Source organism: Lissotriton helveticus, chromosome 7, assembly GCF_964261635.1.
Source record: "Lissotriton helveticus chromosome 7, aLisHel1.1, whole genome shotgun sequence".
NCBI classification, from domain to species: Eukaryota; Metazoa; Chordata; class Amphibia; order Caudata; family Salamandridae; genus Lissotriton; species Lissotriton helveticus.
The window spans coordinates 621,400,431-621,414,051 of NC_136068.1; the positions used below are offsets into that span (position 1 = coordinate 621,400,431).

At 44.6% G+C, this 13,621-nt stretch overlaps 1 protein-coding gene across 1 annotated transcript in view; it reads right to left on the minus strand.

Moving 5' to 3' along the window:
* Nucleotides 1-11,942: 11,942 nt before the first annotated feature.
* Nucleotides 11,943-13,621, minus strand: part of LOC144769198 (uncharacterized) — a 39,854-nt gene continuing 38,175 nt past the window's right edge. The window contains exons 3-4 of the mRNA XM_078653216.1: nt 13,309-13,440; nt 11,943-12,582 (exon numbers count right to left, since the gene is read on the minus strand). Coding sequence (XP_078509342.1) covers nt 12,182-12,582; nt 13,309-13,440 — 533 coding nt within the window. The 3' untranslated portion in view covers nt 11,943-12,181. The remainder of the gene's footprint in view (nt 12,583-13,308; nt 13,441-13,621) is intronic.

Here is a 13,621-nt window from a genome sequence, read left to right on the forward strand (position 1 = left end):
AGCAGCGATTTCTCAAATGACCAAGATCTGGGTGTTATGTTTTCCCGTGCTAAATCTAGTGTACAAATTAAGGGGTTATGGTCTGAGAGAATTCTGGGCAGTTTCTTGATTTGAGACTTAGATTTAAGTGAATTAGACATCAGGAAGTAATCTATTCTTACGTGTGTATGGTGTGGGTATAGTATCACCGGAATCATTAGTATTTAAAATTTGCCAATAAGCTCATGTGTATAGCACATGTGTTTTATCGCCTTAAACACTTTTGGTTTCCGGCCATTGTACTGCCAGTCGTCCTTAATGGACCAGTCGCTGGGGAGGTTAATATTGAAGTCCCCGCAAATCAGTAAAGGTTGAGGCCAATGTGAAAGTTCGTTAGAGATGTCATTAAAAACAGACGGGTCATTGCTATTGCTCCCATATACAGCACAAATCGTTATCTTTAGCCCCTCTCCGTCCTGACAGTTTGTGACAGCACAGCGGCCAAATTTATCATCTTTGCAGAGGATAAAAGTATATCCTGTGCCCTTGGCTAAAATAGCAACCCCCGTTCCTGAGCCCCTTGTGGACGTTGCACAAACCAATTTATAGCCCAGTGTTTTTAAAAGGTGTATTTAAGAACCCTCTATATGGGGTTTCTGTAAACAGACAACATTAGCACCCATAGTTTGTAATCCTATGGCAACATTTTGCCTCTTCCTGACATCATTTAGGCCGCAAATATTTAAGGATAACACCCTTAGTGCCCCCATCCTTTAATCTCAAGTTTCCCGACTGTTTGCTCCGGCTTTTGCAAGGACCCTTCGTCGTGCCATGACCTGATATTTTCAGCATACCAGTTTACCCTGCTCCGGTTACTCTTACTTTTGCTTGTACTGATGACCTTTCTGACCTTCCACCCTTCCCCCCGCCAGCCCTCCCCTACCCCCCACACCTCGCCATTATTGGAGGTTACCTGGCCAGCACCGGGCCAGGGGTGAGACATCCGTCATGCAATACCCCAGTGAGTCCCCTGAGACACCCCCCTTATGTAGTAACTATTTAAGGAACACCAAAAGAACCAATACCCAAACCAAAACCAATATCAGGCCAGAAATCCAGCACCATATAGTTTGCAATATTTACACGCAGGCCTTGCACTACAACTATAGCTGCTACTTTCAATACCACAAACCCACATCAAATGCCAGTAAGCAAAGCCAGGATATCCCTGAAGCCAGGTTTTAGTGCATATTACTTATGTCCCGAAATTTCATCGAGGTACTTTTTGGCATGTATTTCAGAAATAAAGCTACGAGTATTCCCTTGATGAACAATTTTTAGTCTGGCAGTGTTTTGAAAATACACTGTTGCCCCGAGTTTTTGGAAGAGCTGCCTCAGACTCCACCTGCGCTCAACTGTGGCATGTGCAAAATCCGGCCTGGTGAAAAATGTTATTCCATCAAACGATCTTTTGCTTGTGGGTGTGGCGATATCATAAAGGGCTTGCCTGAGCAGAAAGTTTCCAAAAAACAAAAGCATTGCACAAGGGTGTTGTTGAGTTGAGGAGTTGCGCTTTCCAGGAGTCAAAAGAAACCTATGTGCTCTTTAGATTTCCATGTCCCAATCCCATGATTGTAGTTCGGGGACTGACCCCCTAAGGAACGAGACCATACATTTTCTGGGATCATCCTGCTCAACACCTTCTGGGATCCCTAGGAAGCTGAGGTTGTTACGTTTCTGTCAATTTTCCTGTTCCTCCAGTGTCCACATGTAATCTTTTATCGTCCCCCTCATGCTCGTCAGATTTTGTTTTAAGTGAGGTAACATCTTTCTCTAGTTGTTCAGTTCTTTCTTCCACTGATGCCATTCGGTCTACAATTTCGGCGCAAGTTTTTCCCACTTTCCTGACTGCTCCTTGCAATTTCTTGGCTGCCAGGCGGGATCTGTGGCTGTCAGCTTTTGCTTCAGCTTGAAAGCTTTTGATATACTGCAAAATGTCTGTTAAATCCAGGTTCACCACTTTGCGCACCTTGCGTCCCCCTTTGAGCTATGCCAGTATCAATAATAGTTTGGTTGCCCCCTGATGTGCCCGTAGTGTTAGAACAGATCGTAAGTGAAGTATCATTATAATCCCATTTTAGCTCAGTGTCTTCCTTATCAGAAAGATAATTTTTCTTCTTGTGGCGATCTCTGTTTTTCTTCTTTTGCACTTTCTTAGAGCGATGTTTGTGTCTCTGTAAGTCGGAATTAGAGCTACTGCTCCATTTGATTTCCTCTTCTCCACTCGACAAATTCAGATTAATCTGTAAGAGAGTAGAATAGGTCTTGATTGTCAGGTGTTCTTGGCTTGTAGCCATGCAGTGTGGTGCTGATGGCCGGTGGTGATAGTGCAGCCACTGAGCAGTCAGCCTCTATAGCATTAGGATTATCCCTTGGGAGAGCGCTGGTATTGTTACCACTGTTGATACTGTCCAAAGGAGTACTTTCTAACTGAGCAGAAGGTACTGACCCAGTTATAATAACCTGAGTGGGGTGAATGGGGGACTCAGGAAACAGGAAAGTGTTAGATTTGGCTGATGCGGAGTGATCTGCTATTTCTCCTTTCGTTGGTACAAGCATAGCAGCTGTTTCACCGGAGCACCCGGCCAAAGTACCAAAACTGCTTGTAATTAATGGCTGACAACAGTCAATCTCTTTAATTAGGCGGGTGAGTGTTTTCTTTGCCATGGTATTGTTTGCTGCATTGATCTCCCTGGAACTTTTATCAGCACCTTCCTTTTTCCCCCCACCTTTATATCCCTCACTTCTGCCTTTTACTCCCAAGGTTTCTGGTTTCTTTTGGCGTGAGGTTGCCAGGGTTGTGCTGCCCTGTGTAACAGTTATAGTATTTTTGCCTTTTGTAGCACGACCCCCCTTGCTAGCCATCCTTACTTGTGTCTTCTGGATGATAAGGAGGGACTGCACAGTGGGTGAACCGGCACTAGGAAACGGTTCGTGGTATTCACCGCACGTTTCTGGTGAATTGAAGTCTCTCCTCTGTACTCCCCGGCGCTTTGCAGACTGCCGCCAGTTTAGCCGCTCCTTGAATGACACCGCGAGTGGCACAGCGGGTGCTCCGGCTCCGAGAGATGCTTTGTAGTGTTCACTGCGCATTACCAGCGAGTGAAAGTATCTCCTCTGTGTTCCCCCCACCCTTTGCAGAAAGCTCCCGGTTTCTCTGGTTTCGCCGATCTGTCTGTGATGCACGCAGGCTAGATTCAATCCGGGATACCAGAGCCCGCAGACGTCCTCGAGGCAGTGAGATTGCACTCCATCAACCCATAACCGCCAGGTCAGGGAAAAATGCTTTTCTTGCAGCATTCCTTGTGTGTCTTGAAGTATGATGAGGCAGTTTTTACGAAGAAGGTGTTCTCAGCGGAGCATCACAATGGTGTTGTTTAGCCGGACGCCATCTTGCCTCCAACTGCGGCTTTAAAAAGTGGTTACTCAACATGAAGCACAAATAAATTGACTTATTGAATCATTTTTGTACTGTCTAAAAAATACATTTTATGTTTAAAAACAATGACCCCGGACCTGTCAAACCTTCTCCAGATGGTCAGTAATAGTGATTTTTTTAATGTTTAATCTTTTGACTGAAAAAGACTATTGCATGTGAATTATCACTTTTGGAACTAAAATAACTGTGTTTAGAGTCATTTTACTGCCCAAAAGTGGTCAAAGAAGCTTCTGAGCAGGAGGAAAAGTCTATAAAAATGGCAATTTTGATCAGTGTGAGGTTTTAACCCCTTCCATGCTCATGTCGAGCTCAGCTCGTCATGCAGTACACTGCTCGTGTGCTCATGACGAGCTGAGCTTGTCATGAACAATGGGATACTAGAGACACCAGCACCGGGGGAGAATTGCTGTAGCATTGAAGGTGTTAATAAGTGGTTATTCAACATGAGGCATGATCCAATTGATATTTTGAATAATTTTTCGCACAGCCCAATGCATCAATTTTCTGATGAAAAAAAATTACCCTAGACCTGTTGAACTTTCTCCAGATGGTCAGTAATGGTGATTTTTTAATGCTTAATCTTTTGACTGTAAATGACTGTTTGATGTGAATAATCAGTTTCTGAACTAAAATAAGGGTGTTTACAGTTATTTTCCTGGCCGAAATAGGTAAAAAAAGAAGCTTCTGAGAATGAGGAAATATCTGTAAAAATTGCAATTTTGTTCACTGTGATGGTTTAAAAGGAGGTTATTCAACATAAGGCATGATTATATTAACATTTTGAATAATTTTTTGCACGTACCAAAAAATCTCTTTTATGATGAAAAATTATGACCACGGACCTGTTGAACGTTTCCCGGATGGTCAGTAATAGTGACTGTTTAATGTTTAATCTTCTGACTGTAAATGACTATTGCATGAGAATGATCACTTTTGGAACAAAAATAAGTATGTTTAGAGTCAAATAGAAGCTTCTGAGTAGGAGGAAATATCTATAAAAATGGTAATTTTGATCACTGTGAGGGTTTAAAAAGAGGTTATTCAACATAAGGCACAATCATATTTGACATGTTGAATTATTTTTTGCACAGACCCAAAAATCTATTTTCTGATGAAAAACAATGACCCCGGAACGGTTGAACTTTCCCGGAATGGTCAGTAATGGTGATTTTTTTAATGTTTAATCTTTTGACTGAAATTGACTATTGCAGTGAATTATCACTTTCGGAACTAAAATAAGTGTGTTTAGAGTCCTTTTCCTGTCAGAAATTGGTCACAATAGAAGCTCCTGAGTAGGAGGAAAAGTCTGTAAAAATGGCAATTTTGGTCACTGTGAGGCTTTAAAAAGTGGTTATTAAACAAGAGGCATGATCCAAATGACCTTTTGAACCATTTTTTGTACAGTTTAACAAATCAATATTCTTATGAAAAACAATGATCCCGGACCTGTTGAACTTTCTCCATATGGTCAGTAATGGTGATTTTTTTAATGTTTAATCTTTTGACTGTAATTGACTATTGCATGTGAATTACCACTTTCGGAACTAAAATAAGTGTGTTTAGAGTCATTGTCCTGCCTGAAATTGGTCAAAATGGAAGCTTCTGAGTAGGAGGAAAAGTCTATAAAAATGGCAATTTTGGTCAGTGTGAGGTTTTAATTAACCCTGGGCGAAGAACTACGCTCCGTTCGCGGAGCTTGCGGAGTTTCGGCAGCTCCGCGTTCCGCGGAGAACGCGTAGCTGTCGATAACTCCGCGATCCGGTGCGTAGCGTAGTTCTCGCGCGCTGAATAACATTATCGCGTGCGCGGCAATGGCTTACCTTCATTCTGCGTTCGTTTTTTCCTGGTCGCTTGTGCCACCATGTTTGGAAACACTCTCGCACAGTCCCGTGCGACTGTGCGAACGCGATAACGTCATTTTGATGCGCGATAGCGTCATAAGGATGCGCGAGGATGCTTTTTGGTAAGATCGAGTTGCCGAACACGCAGAAACTGCATTCTTGCACAGAATAACTCGCGAGCATGTTAAAACCATAATAAATTACCATTTTGGTTAGGAAAAAAAAGCAAAAAACCTTAAAGTTGTACCTTTGGCTTTATTTTTAGGGGGGAAGGACCCCTCTTTTTGTTTCTACTCTTGTTTTGAAGAGTAAGGAGGAAGGGCTCTTGAGTTTACAACTTCCTGTTCCTGTCCACCAGGCTCCTCCCAGTGCTTTGTCCATGTGGTGCTCACTTTCCTTTGGATTTTGAGCTGGAAGGATCACTTTCTGTCTGTGTTGGCTGCATTACTGATTTACCTTGGATTTAATGAGGACTTTTTGAATTGGAATTCTCTTTTTCAAGTAAGTTTGTGTAATGTATGAGTGATGTAGACTTGTGCTTGTTTGATTTGATTTTTTTTTTAACTACAGTATTCAATCCTGGAATGAAATTATTGATGGAGGCCTGTACTTTCATGAGGTCCCAAATTGTAATTTTTTTCTAACATTGCATTTTGTGGAATTTAAAATGTTTCTAATTTTTAAGCCAATATCTGACCCTAGTACCCCATGTAGTTAGTGTGTAGGCATGCATGAGTTCATTGTATTAACTTTCTGTGGTTGGCCTGGCCATGTGTTGGCGGCCATTTAATGTTTCCAGCCACTTTGCTCTTGCCATAGGCCTCCAACCTTGTGGCCTACTCTGGCAGTAGGCCATAGGTACTACTCATAGGGTCATGAAAGTTAATCAACTGTTTTTGTGGTGTACCCTTAATGTGAAAATCATGGATGGCTTGGATTGATATAGAAAATCTTATTTTTATGTGTGGGGTATTTCTGGTTTTGGGTGTGTTTAAACTTTAAATACTCTGTCAATTTCTGCCATTAGGTAACCCTAGGAATACAGCTTGGGTAGTTTTGGTAACTTCGCACAGTGTGAGCACGTGAACTTACATTTTTTGTCTTGTTCGCGCACTCAATGTACTTGCTCGGGAACGCGAACACGACTTTTTATTCCATTCGCGCTGCCGAACATGCCGATTTAGCATTCTCGCGGACAATATGTCCCGAGTTGCATAAAAGTTTCTCAAAAATGTTGCAGGTGTTTCTTGTGCACCCAAAAAGTCCTCATTTATGTTATGTTGGCATTTTGGTTGTAGTTTTCTCTTTTTGGAGCATGGACCACTTCCATTTTCTGTCCTCTATGTAATTTTTTTTTTTTTTTGGGGTGGGGTGACCAATTTGGGCGGTGGTGTGGTGTGTCCATTTTCTGAAGCAAAGCATTGTCCCTTTGCCATAGGCATTATTGTCTGTCTTCTCTTTCTTGTCATGTTGTTGTTGGTGGCCAGGCCATGTGGTGGCGGCCATTTTGTGTATGCTTCCTTTGTGATTTATTTTGCCATGTTGTTGTTGGTGGCCAGGCCATGTGGTGGAGGCCATTTTGTAAAGTTGTCCATGTTGTTGTTGGTGGCCAGGCCCTATGGTGGTGATCTTTTTGTGTATGCTTCCTTTGTGATTTATTTTGCCATGTTGTTGTTGGTGGCCAGGCCATGTGGTGGAGGCCATTTTGTGTATACATCCTTTGTGATTTTGCCATGTTGTTGTTGGTGGCCAGGCCCTATGTCGGCGGCCATTTTGTGTGTCCTTCCTTTGTGCTTTTGCCATAGGCATAGGCCTCCAACCTTGTGGCCTACTCTGGCAGTAGGCCATAGGTACTACTCATAGTAGGGTCATGAAAGTTAATCAACTGTTTTTGTGGTGTACCCTTAATGTGAAAATCATGGATGTCTTGGATTGATATAGAAAATCTTATTTTTATGTGTGGGGTATTTCTGGTTTTGGGTGTGTTTAAACTTTAAATACTCTGTCAATTTCTGCCATTAGGTAACCCTAGGAATACAGCTTGGGTAGTTCTGGTAACTTCGCACAGTGTGAGCACGTGAACTTACATTTTTTGTCTTGTTCGCGCACTCAATGTACTTGCTCGGGAACGCGAACACGACTTTTTATTCCGTTCGCGCTGCCGAACATGCCGATTTAGCATTCTCGCGGACAATATGTCCCGAGTTGCATAAAAGTTTCTCAAAAATGTTGCAGGTCTTTCTTGTGCACCCAAAAAAACAGAATTTGTCATTTGGTTGTTGTTTTGGGAGCCTGGGCAGGGGTTTCTTTGTATGTGTTTTTGCGGTGTTAGGTTTACAACCTCTGTCTTAGCCATGGGCTATTTATTCCTTGCACATTAACCTGTCATGTGCAGCAGGCATCCTCGTTTTTCTGTCCATATTGGTATCTATAGGCCTGCTTGACTTTATTGGTTCTTTCTGGACTTCATGTGGCCTTTGAGCTGTGGTGCTGCTGGACTGGTATTATTAGTCTTCTGTTTTGTCTTTTATACATTGACCTGTGTGTCTTTCAATTGTTCATGTTGCCTTACTGCTTGTTTGACTGATGTTGTTCTGCCTTCTTTACTTGTAGGTGCACAAAAAAGACTGAGGAGGTGCTGGTTGTTTTTTCATCCATCGCTCGTTCTACTGCCAGACGGACGTCCTTCAGTTGTACGCCACGTGTGGTGTGTGACTCATCTGACCAGACATCTCTGCAATTTGTGCTGCTGTGAGCTGACTGACATCAGAAGAAGATGGGCCCTAAGAAAGCTACCAGGTCCTCCACCACAAAGAAAGTTGCTGCGAAGAAGGAACAGCAGAAGGAAGTGTCACTTAAGTCTGGTATGGACCCCAAAACCTTTTTTGGCACCCCAAAAGGTACGCCTGCAGCAGCGGGGTCTGGGGTGCAAGCTGGGACCAGCACATCTGCATTAGTGGGGGCAAGCCAGCATCCCAGGGCCAAGCACATGATGAGGGTCGAAGAGGTAGCCAGCCTTCTGCTTGCGAGCAGTGATACTGAGCCAGAACTAAACTTATCGCTGTCTCAAAGTAGTACACAATCCACGCAAGATGGAAGTGCTCAACAACCACCGCCAGCAGTAGATGTTCAACAACCACAACCACCGCCCGCAATAGGAGTTGTTCACCCACAACCACAACCACTTCCCGCAACAGTTGTTGAACAACCACAACCACCGCCCGCAACAGTTGTTGTTGAAAAACCCCAGCCCGCAATAGTACTTCCTCAAGAACAACAACCACCATCTCCGCACCAAATAGTAGTAGTTGTTCCTCCCGAAGTCGGGGCAGTTCAGGAAGTAGAGCCTCCTTCCGAGCAAGAAGAAGAGGAAGCCACTTCTGTAGGTGATCTATTTCCTTTGAATTCACCAAGGGAAAGGAGGGTTAGTGCATCGAGTTCTTCGCAAAGCATCCCTTCCGATGACCTTGATACGGATTGGCAGCCACAACTATCTGCGCATTCAAAGGAGAGACATCCCAAGAAGACCATGCTAGGAAAAAGGAAGTTTCCAGGCAGGCTTGAACTTATGGAGGTCGATGTAGGTGAGCAGGATACTGCTGGTGATAAAGACGGGTCTGACACTGTCATCATCACAAGCGTTATTCCTGGTGCAGAGGATGTAGAGACCAACATTTTCACCCTATCCAGAAATGCTGCAATGACTGATGAGCAGGTACCACGCATAACTCCTACACACTCAACACCCACAGTAACACCAGCTCCAATTTTTTCAACAGCGAAGGCCCGGCAGCATCCGACATCCAGCAGAAGCGCCACTTCAACAGAAGGAGGTAGTGGCAGTACTAGGACTGAGCTGTCCCATAGTGAAATTCCACAATCCTCCAGTCCATCCGGCATTGGCAGTGGGTCCTCCTCTTCCTATGGCAGGAGACAAAAGTTTACCTCCCCAGTGTGGGACTTCTTTACGGTTCACCCAGTTCAGGAGAACATTGCTGTATGCACCATTTGTCATGTCAATGTTAGTCGTGGTAAGCTTGGTACAAACTATGGGACTGGAGGCCAAACGACCCATTTGAAAAAAACACACGTGATCAGGTGGGAGAACCACCTTGCAAGCTTAAAAAATGTTAGCACTCGTGTTGGTGGGGATACAGTGGTACAAGGTCCACTCATGGTTGACCAGGAGGTAGAAGAAGAGGGAGACGATGACCTTCTATCTAGGAGTGGTACACAATGGACCCCTGTCGCCAGCACTGGAGTGGTAAAGTCCACATCCTCCGCATCTGCAACTTCTCAGTGGCACCAGAGTCAGCTGGAAACACCAAGGAGTGCAAAGTCTGCGATGCAAGGTGGTCCGTCTAGCACAACTCAAAGACATGCAAAGCAGCTTACCATTCCTAGCATGTTAAGGCAGGAGGGAAAGTACGAGCGGAACCACCCAGTAGCACGTTTATACAATGCCAAACTTGCGAAAATGTTAGCACTGGACCTTCTCCCATTTTCATTTGTTGAGGCTGTTGGATTTCTGGAATTAGTGGCAACCCTCTGCCCAAAATGGAACGTTCCCAGTCGCTACTATTTTGCCCGAGTGGCTGTTCCAGCACTACACCACGATGTGCTGGAATTGATTGGGAAAGCCTTACAACAGAGTGTTGTCCATTGTATCCACCTGACAACAGACATGTGGAGCAGTTGCGATGCTACAGATTTCATGTGCATCACCGCACACTGGATCTCTTTTGCAGGTGTTAAAGACAAGTTAACTTCAGGCCTCCGTGACGTTGCTGGAATTTTTAATGATACGCGCAGACATGCAACTATAGCCATGTTTGGTATGGACAAAAGTCATACTGCTGAAAACATTTTGTCTGACTTTAACGACAAGGTCTTTGAATGGCTGAAACCAAGAGGCCTTAAGATTGGTTTTGTTTCCACCGACAATGGCAGTAATGTAGTGAAGGCAATGAGAGAAGGACATTATTTCAGGGTACCCTGTTTGGCACACTGCATAAACTTAGTCGTGCAAGACTTTCTGAAAAATGAAGCCAAAGTCAGCAACATAATGGCCATCTGCAGAAGAATATGCACGCACTTTAACCATTCTTTCAAAGGACGGAAGCTGCTACGGGTCATTCAGCAAGAGCATAGGTTGCCAGTCAAAGCACTGATCCAGGAGGTCCCAACACGTTGGAACTCAACTTATTTCATGCTTGAGCGTCTCTTTGAGCAGTACATCCCACTGAATGCTTATGTCATGTCAAGAAGATTAGGGGATCCTACTGTTAATCTTAAAGCCCTGACCATTGAGATGTGGCAGTGGGACCTCATTAAATGCATCACAGAGATGCTACAACCCTTTGAGGTCTTCACACGTGCAGTTAGCAGGGAGGACTGTACTATGGGCCAAGCCATCCCATTGTTGTACATGCTTGAGCAACAGGTGAAGGAGGTCTGTCAAACATACGAAGGTGACGAACAAAAAGTTGATGCATATACCTTAGCCAAGGGCTTAGTCAACCGCTTGTGTGAAAATGTAAGGCTCAACAATATTGTGTCAGGTGAACATTACATAACTGCAACAATCTTGGATCCACGGTACAAATTATTTGTCAGCAGTAACAAAGTAATTCCATTTTCAGATGAGGATGTTGACAAGTACAAAACTTCCATAGCTGCGGAAGCTAATGAGTTAGAAACTGAACGGCTGTTACTTAAAGGCCTGCCACTGCCAGCCCAGGCCAGTCCAAGTACTCCTGACGCAAGTTCTTCACAGCGTGAGAGCAGTGCGTCTGCTTTCCAGCAGGCACCAACAGTACCAAAAGCAGCACCTACACGATCTAATTCAGCAGACCCAACCAAAAGCATAACTGCTTTTTTTCTACAGAAAGGGATGGGTAAGTCCGTTGCTGTTGCAAAGGGAAAAGAGGACCAGCAAAGCCGAGCACCAATGAACATTGAGCGGATGGTTCAGGCCTATCTGGATGACACAACAGAGGTGTTCATGGAGCAAAGCCCATTGGTCTATTGGTATGAAAGAAGGAGACAGTGGCCAGTGCTGAGCAGGCTGGCGATAAAGTATCTGGCTTGTCCTGTAGCCAGTGTCTCCTCTGAGCGGGTTTTCCGTGCTGCTGGTGCCATTGTCACATCGAAAAGGACTAGTCTCTCCCCCAAAAGCGTGGAGCGGCTGACAATGATAACAATGAATCAACGCTTCATACCACCAGACTATCAAGTACGTGAATCACCGCCGGATGAAGAAAGCGAGTGTGAAGAAGACGTCCTCACTACTGGGTTACATGACCTACTTCTGTCTGAACGCACAGAGTTTGAGGACGAGCTCCTCTTCCCTGACAACTAGGACAGGTATATTAAAGGAATGATGCAATGCATTGCATAGGATTGTTTAGCCGACTCTGAGCAAATGTGCATGGAATTAAAGTATACTAGTAGTAACTTCAGACTCACGTGATGGGCAATTTTCCCATGTTATTTAATAATATAAATTATTTATGCACTTGTGACCCTACTACTACAGGTGCAGTCAGTACTTAATTTATCGTTCGTAGTTCATGTTCATGTTGCACAACGTACATTATTTGGTGAAACAGTCCCCCCTCCACCCCCCCAACAAACACAAATGAACTTCAAATGTTTTCTTGTGAAAATATCTTTGTTTTATTTTTATATTTTCATAATGATAATAGAAAAATAAAATATATAACAAATGTAACCCCCTGACCCAGAGCTGTCCCTACCCTCCCCTAACCCCAACCAAATTTCAACCCAAATGTACACCCCAACTCCCACATCCCACCCACCAACAAAAGGATTAAAAAAGGGGCAAAAAACAGGGTCCATTTCAAAGCCGGCGGGCTTTCAGGTGTTTGTCCACCATTATCTTCACACGCTCCTCTAGACCGTCCTCCAGCTTCTTCCGCTCCTCCTCCAACTTCGCTACCCGGCGGAGAATCTTTGCTTTGAAATCACGGCACCTACACTTGCATGCATGTTGTTGTTGTTGTGGGGGGGCCGCCGAAGATGTAACAATGCGGCGGCGGGCGGCTGCCTGACCACGGCGACGTAGTCCTGCAGGCTTGGGGCCCGGGGCATTGGAAGAGGCAGCAGCTGCTGCCGCCGCCTCCTCCTCCTCCTCCTCGGCCTGATCCACCAGCCGGCGGTAGGCCTCTACAATTGCCTGCAGTTTCCGCTGCCGGGCCCGGACTGCCAACTCCTTCCTTGTTGGTTTTTGGGAAGGAGTAACTATAAAGAAAGAAACAGAATTGTTGTAATCCAAACTCCCCGCAAATCAAGAACACAACATTGATTCAACACATAGTGGGCGGCACAGTAGCACTAGCAAGCAAGCTGAGTACCAGAAATTGTGTTGCGTCTATCTTGAACATTCTACAGCCTCTATAAATTTTTTGGACTTTTTGGCACGGCATTATGCCTGCCCTATTAGCATGGGTGTACTTCAACGGTCACACACATTAGAACGAACACCTGTCTTTTTCATATCTCCTTTTGTATTATATACTCTGATTCCGGGAAGGCGGGAACACTCTCAAAGTAACATTAATTAACAGGGGGCAGCTAGTAGCACATGTCTAGTAAAGACTATAATACTTTATACCGCGCAACAAACCTTATTTGGTTTGTGTTTCACCAGCAACGACCCATGCACCCAGTCGTCCCCTCCTTCCCTTGCCTTTGGGTTTGCCCAAAACACCGCTGCTGCTGAGACTATCCACTAACCACCGGTATTGGGTGTGTCTCCCAACCACGCTGGCAGCTGTGTTTTCCCCTTTACATGCTTTAACAACAACCCATGCATCCGACTGCTATCAGCCACTTGCATTACTGTAGTGGTAATGCTTAGCATGCTAATGACAAGTAAAGGTAACATCATATATTTTCCAGTAGAGTACAGTGAGAAAGTTTTCCCCTCCCACCAAGTAATGCAGATCACTATTGAATGTAACTTACCATCGCCCGCCGCTGTTGGCTCCCCCCCCACTGCTGCTGGTGTAGGTGCCTCTGTTCCTCCTGTCCCCGCCGGGATCGCTGAAGCTGCGCCGCTGTCCCCGTCGGCACTGGTCGATGGTAAGGGTTCTGCACCTATAAAAATAAGTATACCTTTTTAGATGGATGCACAGCCCCCTTTGTACTTGTTCACCAAGAATGGAGTTCTTCAAAACAGTTAAGTACAACGTACGTAATCAGTATGAGTCCACATTGCATAGTACAGCAGAGTCACTACACATATTAGCATTCATTGTTATGGTATGGTACCCAAGCT